We start from the raw sequence: 21,503 nt of genomic DNA, 5'->3' as shown, positions 1-21,503 counted from the left end.
CTCTGGGGGTGCACCCAGCACACGGGGGGTTCTGGGCTCAAGCACACACTGAAGCGGGGTTATGGGGAGTTTCTCATTGACCAACACCCCCAAGTCCTTCTCAGGGCTGCTCCATCCAGTCTCCCCCAGCCTGTGTGCTGGGATTGCCTCAATCCAGGGGCAGGACCTTGCCCTTGGCCTTGTGAACTCCATGAGGTTCACATGGTCCTACCTGTCCAGCCTGTCCAAGTCTCTCTGTATCCCGTCCCTTCCCTCCAGCGTGTGAACTGCACCCCACAGCTTGCTGTTGTCAATAAACTTGCTGAGGGTGGTAGCAAGTCATCAAACTGCACATCAGTTACAGAGAAAATCCACTGGACAAAGGTGACAAGTGCTTGACCCCAGGAGCTTTGTGTGTCCAGTTCAGTCCTGCATCATGTGAAGTGTTAAGTGGAATTGGGTCCCGCTGACGGGAACTATCAGTTAAATTAAATGGCACATAGTGAAGGCCTTCATGTGAGATGATGAAACCTCCACCTTTTGTTTTACACAAAGTACTTGTGTCATTATTTGAATTCCCATCCCTCAAATTAATTGTTACATCACTTCATGTGGTTAATTGCTTTTGTATCTCTTCGCTATCTCTTTTATTCATATATGGAGCCATGTAATTTAGTATTAGATTATAAAATCCAGGCTAGGGTTTACAGGACTCTTTTGTTCTGAGGTATTGTCCACATATAGCCCAAAGTAGGAATTTCTAACTTATTTTACATGAATCATTTTCTTTTTACCCTTTAGGTTGATGTGAGCGAACTGCCAGAGCTTTATGGTGCTTTGGAACATTGTTTTTGGTTTCAAATTCGGGTGAAATAGCCTAGAAATTTATAAAGTTTATGAACAATCTTAGAAGTTATTTCTCTTTATGTTGAATTCTTTAGGAGCTGCGTGTGGGCAAGGCAGTTGGGAAGCCAGGAATGTAGGTGTAGCATAAGCAGATGAGTGTGTATGTTCCCCAGGAGGGAAGTTGGGCAGTTGGTGTAGGAACTTTTGGAAGCTGATGAGAATAAGCTCAAAGTGTTGCAAAATGCAGGAAATCAGTTTCAGGCAACAGTCACACATAAGAGTGTGAACTTCCCTTATTGCCAGAGGTCAGGAGCTGGAGGAAGCATCAGGCAGGAGATGAGTAGGCTGAAATAATGGAAAACGATGCTTTTCTACTATTTTTTGTCTTAAAGGCAAATACTGTCTATTTAAACATCAAGATGGAACACCAGGAATCTAAAAGATCTGTTTTAAGATGGGATGGGGAAGGGAATAGAAAAACTTTTCAGTATGGAGTTTGTCACCACTGAAATACAATCCCCTTTGAGAAAGGAACGGTGAAAGGCTGGGGATGGTTTTTTCCTGGTAGAGTTGATTGCTGGTCCTGGAGGTCTGCATGTGGCACTCTGGGCATCCGAAGAAGCCAGATTTGATCCTCTATTTGTATTCTATGCATTTTGGCTCAATAAATACTTTAAATAGTAGCGTGAGATATTAAAGCCTGTGGTAAGAAGAGACTCAGAGCAAGTAAACAAACTGGTTTTTAGCCTTTGCTTCCAGATGGCTGATTTTATCATCTGATGTGTTGTAAATCAGGGATCTTTTGTAGTTGGGAACATTAACCTCTGGTTTCAGGGGGTGGTGTGTAATGGTTAGAAAAAAACCCTTATGTGTGTATTGTGCTGTTCCATAACATCCAGTTCCAGTCCCCGCCATGGGCAGGGACACCTTCCACTAGAGCAGGTTGCTCCAAGCCCCTGTGTCCAACCTGGCCTTGAACACTGCCAGGGAGGGGGCAGCCACAACATGTTCATTCAGGCATGTAAGGCTCAGACAAGGGAGAATGACTTGAAACTGACAGAAGGAGGATTAGATTTTAGATTTGGATTAAATCTTAGGCAGAAGCTCTTCCCTGTGAGGGTGCTGAGGCGCTGGCACAGGGTGCCCAGAGAAGCTGTGGCTGCCCCATCCCTGGCAGTGTTCAACTAAGGGGCTGGAACTGGATGATCTTTAAGGTCCCTTCCTACCCAAACCATTCCGTAATTCTATTGATATATGTCTTACTGTGAATATCAGAATAAATATTCACAGATTTGGTGAGATAAACACTTAAGGTCACAAAAGACATAAAAGGGTTTCTGTGTCTGTTGTTGTCTGTGCTTTGGGACAGTGATTTATGCCACAATTTGATGTTTGTTGTTTTATAGCTGAAAACTGTTCAGGCTACTGCACGTGTGCTCACTGTTTGGAGCAGCCTGGCTGCGGGTGGTGCACAGATTCCAGCAACACAGGCAAAGGGAAGTGCATTGAAGGCTCCTACAGAGGTCCAGTGAAGATGCCAACCCCATCATCAACAGGGAAACACAGCTTGGAGCCCGTCCTCAATGTCAGTATGTGTCCTGTGGAGAACAACTATAATTGGTCCTTTATTCAGTGTCCGGGTAAGTGAGCAATGTTTAATTGTTCAAACAATTCAGCCATAGTAACAATTAAATGCGAGGGGAGAGACTGTTTAAGACTCTTGTGTTGTCTGTGTTCCCTCCTGTTCACGGAGGGAGGAAAAGAGCTTGGAAGACAAAGAAGAAATAATCTATTTTGAGATCAAAGGAGTTGTGCTGGTATATGCAGGAGAGCTGAATGAAGACTTACCTAGATATTACTGCAGTTTAAACCTTTACTGGGTTTTAACTTACTTGGTTTAGAGTTTGAAAGCAAGGCAATTCTTTCTCTGAAGGGTGATTTAACTGTTAGTAATGCTCACGGGGATTCTGAAATAACACTATTGACACCAAACATATAGAATAACATTACATGGACTGCTGCTAAACCCGTTCTTCCCCATTCCTCCTGGTAAATCTATCCCACCAGCTGCTTCCTGTCCTGTCTTTCCAGTATGCACATAATATTTTGGAGCTGAGTTTTCCATGTGTTGCTTTAAACTTCATGTTTTCAACACACACCTCTCTTTGAGTTCACGTGTCTCCAGCCAGACTGCGAGAACCTCTTTGGAAGGTGCATGAAGTGATTTCATTCAGCCTCTGCAGAGCACAGAGTTCTGAGGATCTAATGAAGCACTGTCTTTGAGCACAAGTACTCATCCTTTTCTCTTTCCTGCAGCCTGCCAGTGTAATGGGCACAGTAAGTGTGTCAATGAAAGCATCTGTGAGAAGTGTGAAAATCTGACGACAGGCAAACACTGTGAAACTTGTATCTCAGGCTTCTACGGTGATCCTACTAATGGAGGAACATGCCAGCGTAAGTGATGCCTTAAATCTTCCTTTACTGAAGCCTTCGATGTTTTTCTCTCTTTCCTCATTCCTCTGCTATCTTAACTGAAATTATATCCTGATAATACATTATTTCTTTCCTGCGAGCGAGGCACAATCCTTGTTTCTTCAAATGAAAGATACAGAAACTGCTTGATGAAATTCTCAACTTCCATTGCATGAGATAAAGATGATTTTTCTACTCTCCTTTGTAAACTTGAGATGACCACAGTGAAAAACATGTGATTTTTTTTGTGGTTGACAGTCTCATTTTGAAAAGAAACACTGTTAATCCCAATGTCTTGAACAAATTTCTGCTTATCTAAATTCCACCTTCTATTGCATTTGGTTAATGTGTTGTGCGTTTATTGCTGTGATTGTCTCTGCATAAAAGGCTTGCCATATTGCACGGAGGAGTTGGCTGGATTTCAGTTGAGGATTAGGTGAACCCTTGTTAAAATTGCATTTTAAGTCTGCAAAGTGCTTTGGGGCTCTTTGGCAAAAAGAACTTCTTGTGGTTGTGCAAGATCCAGTTAAGAAACAGGGATAAAAATCTTTCTTGCGGGAGGAATACAGGTAATACTGAGAAATGAACATGAAGGATTTGGAGTTTTGCCCTTGAACCTTGCAACATTATTCTGAGTTACTGTGAATTTTGTAGTGTTGCAGCATGAGGAGACCAATTGAAAAACAGAATCTAGCTATGGTAGGTGATAGGCAGATGTATGGGAAGGTGCTGCTGCTTAAGAGCTTTAATGGACTGCAGTTAGGTGCAGTGGTATAATTCACAGAATCCCAGCATGGTTTGGGTAGGAAGGGAACTTCAAGCTCCTCCAGCTCCAACCCCTGCCACGGGCAGGGACACCTTCCACTAGAGCAGGTTGCTCCAAGCCCCTGTGTCCAACCTGGCCTTGAGCACTGCCAGGGATGGGGCAGCCACAGCTTCTCTGGGCACCCTGTGCCAGCGCCTCAGCACCCTCACGGGGAAGAGCTTCTGCCTCAGAGCTCATCTCAATCTCCCCTCTGGCAGGTTCAAGCCATTCCCCTTGTCCTGTCCCTGCAGGCCGTTGTAAAAGACATCATTTAGTCCAGGACATTGCTGGAAATCGGTCCTTCTTGGGAACAACCTCCAGACTCGGTTCAGTCTCACATTCTGGAGACATCCCACAAGCAGCTCTGCTGCTTCCTTGCCATGTAACCCTCAACCTCCTCCTCCCCAGTGATGGAAAAGGTGGAACTGAAATAACATCATTCACTGTCAGAGTAGTATCAGTAAAAGAGTGTGGATGGTTTTTAGGCATCCCAGAAGAAATAAGGAAAAATGATTAATGAGGGGACATTGAAGACTCTGTGTTGCTCCTTCCAAGTATGGAGACAACGTAGTAGAAAATACTTGGAAATTCATGCAGTGTGTTTACTGGAAGTTCCATCGACCTTTTGGATGAAGATGAGAGTCAGTAGTTGGAGCATGAATGTCCTGTTTCCTAAAGCAAGAGCAAGTTGGTGGTAAATGAGGCAATGAAGAACCGTCAAGCAAACAGATTTCAGGAGGGGAGTGAAAAGATCACGGACAGGGATGAGGCTGCTTTGCTTAGAGAAAAGGGTGTTGCAGTAGCTGGCATGTGAAATTACAACAGGCAGCACAACAGCACCAAAGGAGAAGGTGCATCTCTGACACTTTATTCCAGAGCATTATCTGCAAGATTAAATACCGCTGATATATGTAAACTCATTTTGTGTGAAGATAATTTGAAGTGCAGGAGTGAATAAATTGAGGCTGAGTTGGCCTGAGAAAAGACACAATTCTACTCGGAGCATTCAGGTTTAATCACTGGATCACAATGTGCCTTTTGATATTTGTTGCTTTTCTGTGTGTATGGAAATTGAGAGTGAGTTCCTTTGGACTCTTTCGCATGACGATTGTCCAAAACCAGTTTATTGTAGAGATAATGAATGATAGACTAAAGTCATCCAGATGCCTGAAAAAGAAATTAGAAAATGTGTTGAGAGACTGTGGAACAGCATTCATTTGTTATCTGATGAAACCAGTAGCTCATGTCAAAAGTGCTTTGCTCTCAAGTGCTTTGGGCCCGGTGTTTTAATTTGCTGTGGTTTAACAGTATTTACTGTGAAGGTGACAGACTGAGGGGAAACAGAAAGACTGAGGTGGATTGGAAGAGGCAAAGCAAGAGGAAACCATCTGTCTCATGCAGCCAGAGCCATTGTTGCCCATTAGTAAGTTTTCCATGGTGAGAAGGTTTCCAGAGGGCAATTCTTCACATAAAGATTGGCTGATGGGCAGCAGAGCCACCTCCAGTTTATTCTTTCCTCCAAGCCATGGTCCTTCCTTTCTTTCCCATTAATGATGTGCTGATTCCACTCTTTGTGTATGTGTGTTGATTGTTGTGTGCTGTGCTGTTCTTAGAGCCCATGGTCTCATCCATGCTGCAGATGGTTGTTGGTCCCCTCCATCCCAATGCACAAGCATCCACGTGTTTGCACACTGAGTGCCTTGTGTGAGTCCTTGTACTTTGAGGTGTGATCTGTATCATCAGCCCAATGGCCCCAGCAGCACGGGGACCTTAAATATCTCAGAATCATTAGGGTTGGAAGGGACCTCTGAGGATCATCTGGTCCAACCCCCTGCCAAGGCAGGACCACCCAGAGCAGGTTAGACAGGAACGTGTCCAGCTGAGTTTTGAATGTCTTCAGAGAGGGAGACCCCACAACCCCCTGGGCAGCCAGTTCCAGTGCTCTGCCACCCTCAACATGAAGAAGCTCTTCCATATGTTGAGGTGACACTTCTTGTGGTTTAGTTTATAGTCATAGCTCCTTGTCCTGTCACTAGGCACCACTGAAGAGAGTCTGGCACCGTCCTCCTGGCACACATCTTTGAGCTATTGATCTGTATTGGTGAGATCCCCTCTTAGTTTGCTCTTCTCCAGACTAAACAGGTCCAGCTCCCGCAGTCTCTCCTCATAAGAGAGATCCTTCAGACCCCTTATCATCCTTGTGGCCTCTACTGGACCTTTTCCAGTAGCTCCCTGTCTTTCTTGTACTGAGGAGCCAAGATCCGGACACAGTGCTCCAGATGTGGCCTCACGAGGGTTGAGTAGAGGGGGACGATCACCTCCCTCCACCTGCGGCCATGCTCCTTCCGATGCACCCCAGGATGCTCTTGTCCCTCCTGGCTCGAGGGCACACTGCTGGCTCATGGTCTACATGTCATCCACCAATGCTCCCAGGTGCTTCTCAGCTGAACTGCTCCCTTGTAGGTCAGCTCCCCCAGATCCTCAAAAACCCATTCTCAATAATAATATCTTCAAAATGGCAAATATTCAGTGCTGGGAAAAGTGTTAGTGTTTGGTATTTCCCATTCCATGAGGAGTCTGAGTGGCACTGTTGGTGTAGCAGCAGCCTTTCCAACAGGTCAAGCTCTGCAGGGCTGGAAGTGGTGGCCATGGGGTTCAGAAGCCAGGGAGGAATAAGAAGAGTGGATGGAATAAGAAGCTTTTTCCTTTTGCTCTGTGCCACCGGGTGAATGCTGCTGTATCCCTCGTGTTGAAAACATTTTGACAAACTGCAGTTATTTCTCTGAAGGAATTGGTTGCATATCATCACGGGCATTGGTGTTTTCAGAGCTGGGCAGATAATAACTAAACAGGAGGTAAATCATTCCTCAGCGGTTGCTTTTAGGTAGTGTCCAACGTAGAGGAGTGTTAATCAGGAAGGACAGGAAATGCAGCACATCAAATGTAAAAATAGCTGCAAGGGGCTTTCTCTGCATTCAGGATTTAGAATTTTTCTGATTAAGGTTTCACAAGAAAATATGTTAGGGGTAGATAAGGAAGTTATTTGCAAGAGAAGGGAAGGCGCTATTATGCCTGAAATCAGATTGCTGCGGCGGCAGCGCTTCTCAGCACCTCCGTAGAGTGTGTGCTGGTGGCCCATGATGAGCTGTAGTGCCGTGGTCCTGCCTGCTTCCCACTACCAGGGGGCCTTAGAGGATGGCCAAAGCACTTGGAGTGGACAAATGGGGTGGTCAGCTGGGTAATGTGGTTGCCGTTGGGAAGCTGGACCATTACAATGGCAGGAAGAGGAGCAGTGATCCCCATGAACATCTTGGAATGAGTGTGTGAGCCATGGCTTGAGAAAGAGATGGAAGGAAACTCACTGTGAGGTGGTTCCTTGTCAGACCATGCTTTGCAGTCATTGAATAACAGAATAGTTTGGATTGGAAAGGACCTTAAGATCATCCAGCTCCAACCCCTGCCCCGGGCAGGGACACCTTCCACTAGAGCAGGTTGCTCCAAGCCCCTGTGTCCAACCTGGCCTTGAACACTGCCAGGGATGGGGCAGCCACAGCTTCTCTGGGCACCCTGTGCCAGCGCCTCAGCACCCTCACAGGGAAGAGCTTCTTCCTTATATCCAACTTAAATCTCTCCTGTTTCAGTTTGAACCCATCACCCCTTGTCATATCACTACAGTCCCTGATGAAGAGTCCTTCTCCAGCATCCGTGTAGGCCAGTCTGGAGGGAAATACTCATTTTTAGACTCCAATATCTAGTACCTCTTGTCTCCAGACTTCACAGTTATTTGCAAAGCCATGAGAAGATTTCTCTTTGGGCATAGTCCAGTCCTTTAGTGAATGACTTTAGTTACAGAGCTCCTAGGAAAATACATAAACAGATTCTGTTGTTTTAAATAGAGATCTCGGAGTGTTCAGTCTCCTTATAAGCGTGTGGTTATCACAGGGTGAAGCAGCATTAGTGTTAGTGCTCAAGATACTGTAATCTGCATCTAAACACCATGAAATCCAAGATTTCTCCTAGGTTTTTTGTATGTTAATGTTGACTATTGATCAGGTTTCACTTTGCTGAGTGCAAGGAAGGAAGTACAAGGCATTCTCAATAGTATGAAGGGTTATTTTTTTTGAAGTGCCACTAATGAGAATTGTGTTTTCTTCACAGAAGACAATTATTTTGTCAAATTTCCCTTCACTTTGCTTGTTCCCACAATAGGCCTTTATGCTTCTTCCTATTTTGTTCCGTGTTGCTGCTAGGAAACCACTCATCCACATCTGAGAAGCACAATTAAGTGTCCCTGATACAATAGAGCTTCCATTACATGCCAATATAAAGAAGACATCAAAAGGGTTCATAAAATAAGCTTCAAGGTTGTCAAGGATATTCAGGATGGGGACTTCATGCCTAAGAATCTGCTGGTACATTGAGTGGCACGTGTCTTCTTAATGAGAAGGCATATGTCTTCATAACAAGGAGGTTGGCAGCCTTTGAAGCATACTATTTCCAGCAAGCTCAGGGGCACCAAATGAAGGATCTTCTTCTCTTTATGTACTTTTTCCCTTCTTGTATTGTACACTCTCCTACGTGGAGCTCAGATGAATGCATCCTCCAGTTCATTGGGAGACCAACATCTAAAAGACATCTACCTTCTGGGAAAAGTTGTTACATCCATTCTTGTAGTTACAGTGAACATTATAGCAAAGACAAGTGCTTGTGTTGGTTTGGTTTTGGTGTTGGTTTGGTTTTGGGGTGTTTTTGCATGTTCCTCCTCTACTTCTTTGTGAGTAAAGGTCTCAAAGTGTGTCAACGTTAGCATTTTAATTTGACTCAAGAGCATTCTTGTGAAGCACATCTCCCTTACATCCCACTGTCATACCTTGGTTTGCATCTCAATCAGGCTCAGAGCTATGCTCTGAGCTGGTCTGTTTTGGGCAGGATGATGTAGTCTAGGGGCGGGCTGCTTTATGTCCACCACAACTGAGTGGCGTTCAGCTCGTGAGACCACGCTAAAGCTCAGACACATTGAGCATATGCCTCAAACCACTTACAGCACGGACATCATATTCTTAACACCATCCACTTTACACTGCAGATATGGTGATGTTGTTGATAATGACATTATTTTCTAAAAGGCCCATTTATCTCTGGAAAAAGCCCTAGAAGCACCACGAGCTTTGCTTGATTTGCAGAAATAGTCCTCTCTCAAGAGCTTTGAGTTCCACTGAAATGTGTTACCAAGCCCCAAACTATTCCAAATACTGTCTTTCTCTTCCCAGTTATGATATCCTTTGCACTATCTAACAACAAGAGAGGAAATTAAGTAAATTTTGAGGCTAAAATACACAAGTCTGATCATGATTTCATGCAAAACATCAGTCCTTGAGCCTGCACTCGCTCCATTTTGACGCACAGTTCTATTTTTGGCTGCCTTCTGCATCACAAAGAAACCAAAGAGCACCAAATGGGTTTTTGTATCCACTTCAGTTGTTGATGTCTCTCAGTTTGGCAACTAAAGGACTTAATTGCTATGGAATTAGTGTCTTTTGCTTCATTCAACATTGCATCTTTTTTTCCCTCTGCTCAACAGCTTGCAAGTGCAATGGCCACGCGTCCGTCTGCAACACAAATACAGGGAAATGTTTCTGCACCACAAAGGGAATAAAAGGAGATGAGTGTCAACTGTGAGTTCGTTTCACTTTGTTATTTGAAGTCAGAAGGCTGTGCACATACTGGCATGGAACCCCTGCATTTTTTAGTGATTGTATTTGAGATGTGTCTGCTCCTCTTTTCCCGCTGACAGTTGACTGACTCCATTGAATGCTCAGCCCTGTGCTTCCCCTGGGGGCATGAAATGAACAAAATGATTTCCTGAAGATTTCTGGGTTTAAGAACGTTTCAACCAGGAATCTCATGCAGAAGGGATGGGGTGAAAACATAGTGCCACCAGCCCCCCAGTCTATACATAGAATGATACACTGGTTTGGGTTGGGAGGGAGCTTCAAGATCACCCAGTTCCAACTCCCAGCCATGGGCAGGGACACCTTCCACTAGAGCAGGTTGCTCCAAGCCCCTGTGTCCAACCTGGCCTTGAACACTGCAAGGGATGGGGCAGCCACAGCTTCTCTGGGCCCCCTGTGCCAGCGCCTCAGCACCCTCCCAGGGAAGAGCTTCTGCCCAAGAGCTCATCTCAGTCTCCCCTCTGGCAGGTTCAAGCCATTCCCCTTGTCCTGTCCCTCCATCCCTTGTCCCAAGCCCCTCTCCAGGTTTCCTGGAGCCCCTTTAGGCCCTGGAGCTGCTCTAAGGTGTCCCCTTGAGGAGCCTTCTCTTCTCCAGCTGCCCCAGCCCAGCTCTCTCAGCCTGGCTCCAGAGCAGAGCTGCTCCAGCCCTCACAGCAGCTCCGGGGCCTCCTCTGGCCTCGCTCCACTTCACTTTGTCCCTCTAATTGTTAGATTTTTATGGTCTGTGCACTCTGATGCTGTTCTGGGGGAGTGTAAATATACCTGAAATAAGACTTTGACGTTTCAGCATTTTAATGGAGCAGTTTCAGAGCAACAAATGTGCTGGAGGTTTCCCTGTAACAGAACAGAGATGCTTTTAGTGTAATGTTAGTGGAAATAATTTCATTCCAAATAATTTCATTGCCAGGTTTATTTTTAAAGGCTTGTTCACATGAGTAAGCATTTACAGGACTAGATCCTGGAATAGCCACAAATGTAAATGGAAACTTTGGGTTCTGAGTGTTTTAATCCAGTTCCATCCATTGTGAAGAGCTAATCATAGAATAGCTGGGGTTGGAAAGGACCTTAATATCACCCAGTTCCAACCCCCTGCCATGGGCATGGACACGACACACTAAACCATATCATACATACATTCCAAGTGATGCAAAGGTTAATAGCCAGGATTTTGTATCTAATTCTTGCTGCATACTAGTTTTGACCTTGGAATTTCTGGTCTGGACCATGGTCATGACCATGGACTGGAGCAATCCAATATAGCTCAGAAGTGCATCCATTACTTTTAATTGCATACTGTTATCTGCCTGGGTGGTGTTTTCTGATTTTTAATGGCTGGAAATATATGGACCTGGAGGAAAAAAATCCATTTATTAATAGAGTATGTATTCTTTCTAGGTGTGAAGTTGAAAACAGATATCAGGGAAATCCACTTAAAGGAACGTGTTACTGTGAGTACTCTTGGGATTTTATTTCTGAGATATAAAATGTGCTTGAAGTTTAAACTATCTTGTTTAAAACTAGTTTTAGTTGCCTCAGTGCCTGTTTAAAATACAGGGGATTAAGGGAAGGATTGAAAACTAGTTTAGAAACCTTCAATTTTCACAAAAGTATTGTTTAAAGAGAATGAAAATACTTCTCTTGGTAAAGGTCTGTGTGATGATTGGATCTGTGAGAACAAACTTGTGAATGTTTTTCACATGACTTTGGAATGAAATCTGCTTTTCTGGAGCGTACACTAAAATATATACCCAGGAAACCCAAAGCACGTCTTCAGAACTTCTGTCAGTGCAAAACAGTGTTGTTTAACATCCTGGTCCATGTTAGCACGGGTAAGGTTTCAACTTGCCATGTTTCCTTTGAAATGAACAGTTGGGTTCTTGTGCAACTCCACAAGATCCTTTGCCAAGATTCAGATTACTAAATGGAAACTCTCCAGCTTCTATTTGCAAATATTAGCAATCAGCTCACTGGCGGGCCTGGATCTTAAATGACTTAAAGGTGCAAGTCTCAAGTAGGGTTTTTGTGCAACACACGATTTATCCTCATGCTGTATTTGGCACGTTTGAATTCCAGTTCCACAGCCAAACAGGGGCACTGATGGCTTCTCATGACAGTCCCTTTGGAAGAACCATAGAATCACGGAATAGTTAGGATTGGAAAGGACCTTAAGATCATCTAGGTCCAACCCCCTGCCATGAGCAGGGACACCTCACACTAGACCACATCGCCCAAGACTCCATTCGTGACTGAATTCATTGCTGCCAGTGGGGATAAAGTGGGCAAAAAGGGAAAACAGGCAGAACTGAACACCTCTTACAGGAACAACTTTGTGTCATACAGATTCAGCCTTACTTGGTTTTCTTCTTTGAAAATTCCTTAGTGTTTTGGATAGAAGGTGGTGGTGTGTGTCAGAAGGTCACTCAGCTTGTGTCTCTCCCACAAGGATAAGAGAAAAATTACACCTAGTGTATAGCTTCATATTTATTATTGCTTGTAATCTCTGCAAGGCTTTGGGAATACATACAAGTCCTACTAGTGTGTTTTAATAAAGGGATGGTGAGATGGTGGATGTATCCCCAGATTGGGTGTGCACTGTTGGTTGACAGAGAGGTGATACCCCTGCTTGAGGCAGACATGAGTATAGGAGGGCATACAGGTAGACCAGAAAGTGGTCCTGGCATGCCTGAGGATGATTGGATTCAGAGCAGGATGGCAGCTCAGTCCATTATCAAGCTGCTGCTCTGTAGAAATCCTCCCTGTGAAGTCCACTGATGTACAGAAACTTCTAATGTGTGGAACTTTGTCCCCTCCAAGCAGGGATTACACATGTATTTCATTTTACTAGTATTCCTTTAGAATGTAGAACTATTGCAGTATGGAAATAGTAAATGTCTTGGTATGGTTTTTACAATATACGGATATGAACATCCATTTAGGTTAAGGCTGAAGGCTCTTGGCTGGAAAATCTAAGTTGCCTCTTTTCCCCTCTAGGCTTGACTTTAATCTTTGTCCCTTTTGTGTTGGAGTCATTCATAGCAGTTTGGTGACTCCTGGTTGCACTCTCAGTGCAAGAGGCACTTCAGCAGCATCATGCCTTGCTTTGCGTGATGCAATGTGCTTTGGTTTATTCCAAGACATGGAGTAACTCTTCCCTTGCATTTCTTACAGATACTCTCCTCATTGACTATCAGTTCACCTTCAGCCTTTCTCAAGAGGACGATCGCTACTACACAGCAATCAACTTTGTAGCAACACCTGAAGAGGTAAATTCTTTACTTTCCCTTTAAACTTCATCCTTTGGGTGTATGTTTGTCCCCTCTTGGCCATGGAGGTGATGAACCTTTACAGCTCTGCAAGTCCCCAGCTCTAGTCTGGGGATGTGACGTGTGTCTTGTTCCACAAAGCAACCAGAATCTTTTGGCCTTCGTTTGGCCATTCAGATTCAGATCTTCATAGTAGAATTTCATAAGGAACCACGGTTGATTCTTTACAGTTGTTAGAACCTCTGAGCTACTGCAGTTTTGCTTGTTCGCCCCATACTTTGTGTCTCAATTCATATTCTATGCACGTGACTTGTTCTATTCTTTATTATGCTTTCCTTGGGGAGGGGAATAGTGCTTTCAGAAAATGTAAATAGCTTTTTGCTTGATGTATTTTCTTCATGTCAGTAACAAATTCCAAGATTATTTTATTTTTCACTGAAGATTTGTGAGGAAACAGTAAAATTGCTTATCCTAAGAACGGGTTTCTGTTTTTTCCCCTCCCCAGCAAAACAGAGACCTGGACATGTTTATCAATGCATCTAAAAACTTCAACCTCAACATTACTTGGTCCACGAGTTTTGCAGGTAAACTGAGCATAATCCAAGTTGCTTGGTAGCTTGTTTCAGTGATCAGTGTCTGAGAAACACAGATTTAATTGGGGGAACAGTTTTGGGGTTTAACCTATGACCTTGTTGTTTGGTTCTTAAATGTTGGGCCTGAAGGCAAAGGTAAACTGTTAAAAAGAACTATGTTTTCCCATCTTAATAGTGTATTTTGGAAACATCAAAGGTGCAAATTTGATTTTTAGTAATGCAATAGGTTGGCATACAGTGGTTGTGATAATGCAGCTTAGAATAGGCGTGTTCAGATGAATAGTGGATTTTATAATGTTAGAATTCAGGATGATTTGCCCTTTTGCTTGTCATTTAAAATACACATTGAAGCATCTTTTCTTGCTGCTTTCTAACATTTAAACAGCTGGCACACAGGCTGGGGAGGAGATTCCAGTTGTTTCAAGAACCAATATAAAGGAATACAAGGACAGCTTCTCCAATGAGAAGTTTGATTTCCGCAACAATCCGAACATCACTTTCTTCGTCTACGTCAGTAATTTCACCTGGCCCATAAAAATCCAGGTAGGAGCTGTTACTGTGTGTATCATCATGGGAAGTACTTTCTGGTTTCTCTCAAGGGATGAGGCAGTTTAGTGTGCTTTGTATGGTCCAGGTTCTTAGAACAACCCTGCACCAGACAGAGCGTTTGATGTTCCTGAGTAAGAGCAAAATGTTGCATCATCTTCTGATGTTGTGTTATCATCTGATGTTGTGTCGTCTTCTGATGTTGCCTCAGCCCAGTTGGGCTGGGTTTCACTGGGGTGAAACCTTTCCAGTAGCTGCTATGGGCTGTGTTGTGGATTTGTGCTAGAGACAGTATTGATAACACAGTACTGATGTTTTCCTTACTGCTGAGCAGTGCTTACACAGAGCCAAAGCCTTTTCTGCTCCTCACCCCACCACCAAGGAGGCTGGGGAGGGGGCATAAGGAGTTGGGGAAGGACGCAGCCGTGGCACAAGGCATGTTCCAGACCATATGGTGTCATGCTCATCGTATAAAGCTGGAGGAAGAAGGAGGAAGCGGGGATATTGGGGGTGACGGTGTTTGTCTTTACAAGTCACTGTTACTTGTGATGGATCCCTGCTGTCCTGGGGATGGCTGAACACCTGCTTGTGATGGGAAGTGCTGAGTGAACTCCTTGGTTTGCTTTGCTTGTGTGCACAGCTTTTGCTTTACCTGTTAGATTGTCTTTCTCTCAACCCACGAGTTTTCTCACTTCTACCTTCCTGTTCCCTCCCCATCGCACCGGAGGGGAGTGAGGAAGTGGCTGCCTGGAGCTTGGTTGCCAACTGGGGTTAAACCACACCACCAGTGGATCTAAAAATGTGCTGTGAAATGAAGTGGGATGCTCACTTATTAACAGGGCTATGTTCTAACAAGGTCGCTGACTTTAAATGTGTAGATACTGGTGTTGAAGAAAGCAGAGTCATACGGCCAAAACCTAAACCTGGAGTGAGAAAACAGAGGAAATAGTGTCTTTTTAACGTCTTGTTCTCAAAAGTCACAGCTCAAGGGCCATCCCCTTTCTCCTTGTGCTGTCCAAGACTGGTGGTACCTGCAGAATGAGATGAAGCTCATTCTTTCCCTTAATTCAGTGCAGTTAGTTAACACACACATTGCCTCAGGTGTCAGACTGGCTGTAATGATAAAGCTAGTGCTGAGGAAGCTTGGTGGATCATGAAAACACTCATAGATCACAGAGTGCAATCACAGAGACTCTGCAAGTGCTGCAGCAGCTAATAATTCAGAGAAACCTCAGCCATCGTCTTGCTCTGGGCTAAGGCAGGTGTCAAACCATGGTGTACTCAGTGATAGAGGGGCCCTTTGAAAGACAAAAGTGCTTCTCGGTCTTGAACAGAGACTCAGTGCATTTGAATTCTGTCTTTTTTAAGAAGCTTGGTCAAATGTGGAGACCAAATTCTTCCATCTTCACCCTTATTCAACCAATTATTACATGAAAGCTGACAACTTCACAGTAATTCCCTTGGTATTTCAGACCTATCAGTCACGCAATCCCACCACAGGGGTCACTTCCAACATAGATAATGCACATCATAATATTGAGCAAGGAAATGAGGTCCTCCTGGGGAAAAAAGGTCTTTAAGCTGTAGTGATATTTTTCAAGGTATTTCCTGAACATTTTGAAAACTACTAGGAATCTTCACATCGTGGTAAAGACAGTAGGGTTTAAGGCCTGGGGAAACTCTCTTGTTGCTTGGTAGATTGGATAGGCTGACTTTGAGTGGCATTTCAGTACTTTGGAATATCACTTATAATATTGGTAATTATTTTCCAGCTGGAGAGTTTTTACTTGACCAACTGGTAAAGTCTTAGTTCATTGTCAAGTTATAATTTTTAGATATAGGTGAGTTTGCAAGAGCTGCAAGTAAAACCTTTATGTCACTGAGTGCTCAAGCAGGGAGCCTCATCATTTTCATGAAGTACTGCTTGCAGTAGAGAAAGTAGCATCCTGTGTACAAAGCTGGGCACTGTGATTCACTTGCTTAATGATTTATTTAAATATTCAGGCTTCTCTTTTGCCAAATTGGTAATCACAGGAGTCAGAAAAAAGTCATATTTAATGTAACTTAGAGGTTCTGTTGGCTGATAGTTTACTTTCCATAATCAGTGCTGTACTGTACCTTACCCAGATTTATCTATTTGCTATTTCTTGATGCAGAACTGTGTGTTCGGACTTTGTAGATGTTTAAGAGCAGTGCTGTCTCCTGTCCCTTAAGTCCCTTAAGCTCTCCTGTGTTTACTCCAGCCTCCACCCTACCTGTACTTACAGCGAATTTCTGCTAGCTTTTCCTATGCCAGTGTTGTCTTTGAGCTTAAATGTCCTCTCCATTGTCTTGTTTGTCTCCCACATCCCTGGATGAATTTGGACAGGTCATATCCTCTCTCAGCCTTTAGTGTTTGTTGGCTTGGGCACGACAAACCCTCTTCATCTCGTCCTGTTAAACAGGATATCCAGGTTCAGTTGCCTCATTTGTTTTTCCACTGCACTCACTTATATTAATCTCTCTTGTATAGTTTTGGTCAGCCATGTATAAGGTGAGGGAGATCAGGTCTTGCCACTGCCTTGCACACTGGTATCTCTCTGTTCTTACAGACCTTACTAGATCTGTTTTGTGTTGTACTAGAAGTATTTTGTTTTGCTCATTCTTATGGCTGCAGTAATTAATAGTCCTTATTCATTTTCGTATGGACTAATTACATTCTTTTGCATTCTTGGTTTCCAACTGATGAGCTCGCAGTCTTGATAGAGAACATTCTTCTCAGTCCCTAATAGCATCATACAATCCCAGACTGGTTTGGAAGGGAGCTTAATGCTTGTCTAGCTCCAACCCCTGCCCCGGGCAGGGACACCTTCCACTAGAGCAGGTTGCTCCAAGCCCCTGTGTCCAACCTGGCCTTGAACACTGCCAGGGATGGGGCAGCCACAGCTTCTCTGGGCACCCTGTGCCAGCGCCTCAGCACCCTCCCAGGGAAGAGCTTCTGCCCAAGAGCTCATCTCAATCTCCCCTCTGGCAGGTTCAAGCCATTCCCCTTGTCCTGTCCCTCCATCCCTTGTCCCAAGCCCCTCTCCAGGTTTCCTGGAGCCCCTTTAGGCCCTGGAGCTGCTCTAAGGTGTCCCCTTGAGGAGCCTTCTCTTCTCCAGCTGCCCCAGCCCAGCTCTCTCAGCCTGGCTCCACAGGGCAGAGGTAAATTAAAAATGTTCTCTCCCTATTGTTTCTGGATAGTATCACCACTCCTGAAGATTATCTGGTTGTTCTTCTTTGTGGTTCTCTTCCATATTTTTATTGATAAGCCCCTTCAACTTTATCAGCAAATTCTGATGTTAGCACACTTTCTAATTGGGTCTGTATAATTAATGAATATATCAGTTAAAGTCCATCCAAATGCCATCCTTAAACTAGCTTCTGTCCTCTTTAACTACTGTGATTCTTGAAATAATCTTCACCACATTCATCTTGCCCAGGAATTCCCAATGTATTGATATCCATAATGACATCTGGATTAGCTCAGCTGTGCTGCTTAGGTCTATACTATTAATTCTTGTTACAGACAGAAAATAGCAGGCTGGCACGGCACAAATCACTGTTGTCAGCTCTATCGCTTGATGGTTTTGGTCTTTCATTTACTATTTCAGTTCTTTCATTCAACACTTGTCCAGAAACTCCACATATTCTTGAGGTTTTAAGAGCATGGATATCTAAATTCTCCCTTCTCCTCTAAATACAAGTTTTAAATGTTCCATAGTGCCATGCTCAGCTGGTAGATTCCTTTAACAGTCTTGCTACCAGAAGTGGTATTTCATGTGCCATTTGGAATGCTGGGATGCTCGCTGTCTGCTTTCACTGACTTCAAACACATACAAACATCTAAGTTTTGTCTCCACCTTAGTTGTGTATCTTCTAACCTCGTTCCCATTCAACACTTGCACCTATGTTCAGTGTCCTTGTCCTTAATGAAACTCTAAATTAGCTTTAGGGATGCAGCTGACTGGTTTTAATCTCCTGCCTATCCTTAGAGCATGCCCTCTTCCCCTTCCCTTTCTGGTCTCCTTTACTTGTGTGGCTGAAACATCTCATGCTATTCTGTTTGTCATTTGCTGGGGTCTAGCACAGCTTGACATTTCACAGTTCTTATTTTATCTTCATAGTCCTTGCTGGCTTCCGAGGCATTGCTAATGATTCCTTTCCTCTCCATAATAAGCAGATTCTTTAGTTGTTCCTGATGTCCTTTTTAAGGTTCATTCTGAGTATGCAGCTTTCAAATGGTTGTGCATCTTTGACCTGAGAGAAGTACTTAGATGGCTGCTTTCCCATTCCTTATCTCCTCAGTCCGCTTGATTTTACTGTCTTATTTAATTCCTCATAGATAAAGAGTGAACTTTGATTCTCTTACAACACTTACCTCATTTTATCCTTAATTTAATGAGTGTGCCTGTATGCACTCAATCCAAGGTAATTTTGTAGCACCAGCTCTTCTTAATGTCCTTGTTACTTGCCAAAACAAAGTCTAAAATAGCATCAGCTCTTACAGGTTGAGACCCTTTTAGTGAAGAAGCCTGGCAGTGACACAGTACTCAGGAATACCTGGTCCTCACCATTTCGAGTAGCTTGCTTTTCAGTTCCTAGCTAAGAAACTTTTTTCCTCAAACTGATGTTTTTCTGTCATCTGTCTACAAATACTGATTGGTGTTGGGTGTCTCAGTCCTTTCTCCCATTTGCAATAGCAGTTCTTTGTTTCTTTACTATGGCTTTGTTATCCTTCTCCAGGAAGCCCACCTGTATCTCCTTTCTCTGGATATACCATCTCCACTCAATTGAGCATTCATCCCTTCTTTCTCAGAGCAACCCAGCAGTGTCTGAGTGTGAGAGAAAACCAGTGGTTCTGGGCAACCTGATCTAGCTGAAGATGTCCCTGCTCCTTGCAGGGGGTTGGACTAGATGAGCTCTGAAGGTCCCTTCTCATCCGAACTAGTCTGTGATTCTGTGATTTTGCATTCCTTAATTTGACAAACAGCAGGGTCGTCTTCACAGAATCCCAGTGTAGCTGAGACTGGAAGGGACCTCTGGAGGTCATCTGGTCCAACCTCCTGCTCAAACAGGGTCACCTAAAGCAAATTGCCAAGAACCATGAACAGACAGCTTTTGAGTGTCTGCAAGGATGGAGACTCCACAGCCTCCCCGGGCAACCTGCACCAGTGCTCAGTCACCCACGAGGTAAACAAGTGTTTCCTGATGTTCAAGGGACCTCCTGTGTCTTGGTTTGTGCCCATTGCCCCTTGTCCTGTCACTGGGCACCCCTGGAAGAAGCTTGGCTCCATCCCCTCGGGTGTTCATACACATTAAGATCCATCCTGAGCCTCCTCTTCTCCAGGCTGAGCAGCCCCAGCTCTCTCAGCCTTTCCTCACAGCAGAGGTGCTCCAGCCCCTGAATCATCTCTGTGGCCCTTTGTTGGAAGCTCTCTCTCTGTGTCCATGTCTCCCTTGTACTGGGGAGCCCCAAACTGGACCCGGTGCTCCAGGTGTGGCACTGCCAGTGCTGATCTGCTTTTGCCTGGTATCACTCTGTACTTCGAGCCCATTCACCATCAGGTGTAGCAGCACTGTCAGATTTGATGCCACGTGAAAGCTTTTCCACACTGGATGCTATACACTATACAATACAGTTGGACACTAATCTTCTTACACCACCCAGGGGTACTACTTTACTCTAATTTCTTTTCCCTCCTCACCATCTTGATAAGTTTTTCAAAGCAGTTGATGGATTATGAAAAGTAATGGTTGCAGAGAGGAAAAACTGGAGAAGAGTCAGTAAAAAGGTATGGTTTGTTTCCAGGACTCAGTGTGTCCTTTCAGGTCTTGTGCAATCTTCTGCTGTGGATTGAGCTGCCCTCAATTGCCCTTAATTGCAGTCTGTGTCCCTGCCTGTCCTTTCTGTACCTCTTTCCTATTTGCTTTCCCTGTTCTTTTCCTTTCTTGTAAAGTCTTGGCTCTCTGTAGAAGTTTCTCTTCAATAAGATAAAATAGAAGATACATCATGGTATGGATTTTTGGGGAAAAAGACTTCCTAGCAATCAGTCCTTGGCTGGGGTTCACTACAAGATTTAAAAGAAAGCCATGAAGAGCCTTCTCCCTTCTTGACCCTTCTACTTCCCTTGACTGCTCCTTCAGCACTCATCTCACACTCCTTTTTCTCAGGAGTAGTTTTTACTCAGAACTTTCTTATAGTCATAGGATGGATTTGGTTGGAAGGACCATAAAGCTCCTCCAGCTCCAACCCCTGCCACAGGCAGGGAACCCTTCCCACGGGGCCAGTTGGTCCAAGCCGGTTGCTCCAAGCCCCTGTGTCCAACACGGCCTTGACCACTGCCAGGGGTGGGGCAGCCACAGCTTCTCTGGGCACCCTGTGCCAGCGCCTCAGCACCCTCCCAGGGAAGAGCTTCTGCCCAAGAGCTCATCTCAATCTCCCCTCTGGCAGGTTCAAGCCATTGCCCTTGTCCCGTCCCTACATCCCTTGTCCAAAGCCCCTCTCCAGGTTTCCTGGAGCCCCTTTAGGCCCTGGAGCTGCTCTAAGGTGTCCCCTTGAGGAGCCTTCTCTTCTCCAGCTGCCCCAGCCCAGCTCTCTGAGCCTGGCTCCAGAGCAGAGCTGCTCCAGCCCTCGCAGCATCTTTATGGCACTTCTTCTTCTAAGTCACTGTCCCTTATTTCCCTGGATAAAAGTTCCTGTGCAGGTGGGTTTGGTCCCTCAGGGCAAACTGAGGCATTAAGTAAAGCTCCATGTTGCACTGTGGCCAGGATGCAAACTGCTTTTCTTACCTCAGAGACCGTCTCCTCCAGTTTTGCTCACTGCAGTTACACCATTAAACTTTTTGCAGCTACACAACATGTTTCAGTTTCCCTCTTGCAAACAGAAGTGTTCTTAATATAAGAGGGAGGATGAAGTCAGTGAAACTCTGCTACTGCCAGACTGCTGGAAAATACTCTGTGTGTGTGTGTGTCACCTTGTAGCTTACGCGTGTGCTTGGGCTGTTCCTATCATGTCCAAGGGGTAGTTTGGGGGTTTCTTTGTTTGTTAGAGTATTATAATAAGCAGTCATTGTACCTACACACTCTTATCGTGGCTTATCATCAGTTTAGATACTGTAGATATATCTCAACAGAAGTATTTGTGTATACAGAAAACCTTGCAACAGAAAGCTTCAGAAATGAACAGTCTTTGCTGCAGAGCACTTTATCTATACTGCGTAATTGTAAGTGCTTGAAACTTTATTCT

The 21,503-nt window shown here is 44.4% G+C and overlaps 1 protein-coding gene across 1 annotated transcript in view; it reads left to right on the top strand.

Annotated features, from left to right (window-relative positions):
• ATRN (attractin) overlaps positions 1-21,503 on the top strand; it is a gene marked incomplete at its 5' end in the record, with an annotated part of 105,197 nt that overhangs the window by 21,987 nt on the left and 61,707 nt on the right. The window contains 7 exons of the mRNA XM_010017073.1: positions 2,232-2,465; positions 3,142-3,279; positions 9,684-9,777; positions 11,230-11,282; positions 13,003-13,097; positions 13,603-13,681; positions 14,076-14,233. Of these exons, the coding sequence (XP_010015375.1) occupies positions 2,232-2,465; positions 3,142-3,279; positions 9,684-9,777; positions 11,230-11,282; positions 13,003-13,097; positions 13,603-13,681; positions 14,076-14,233 (851 nt within the window). The remainder of the gene's footprint in view (positions 1-2,231; positions 2,466-3,141; positions 3,280-9,683; positions 9,778-11,229; positions 11,283-13,002; positions 13,098-13,602; positions 13,682-14,075; positions 14,234-21,503) is intronic.

Source organism: Nestor notabilis, unplaced genomic scaffold (genome assembly GCF_000696875.1).
Source record: "Nestor notabilis isolate BGI_N333 unplaced genomic scaffold, ASM69687v1 scaffold8886, whole genome shotgun sequence".
In the NCBI taxonomy this organism is placed as follows: Eukaryota; Metazoa; Chordata; class Aves; order Psittaciformes; family Psittacidae; genus Nestor; species Nestor notabilis.
Note: the sequence above shows the minus strand (reverse complement) of the source record. Positions and strands in the feature narration are given on the sequence as shown.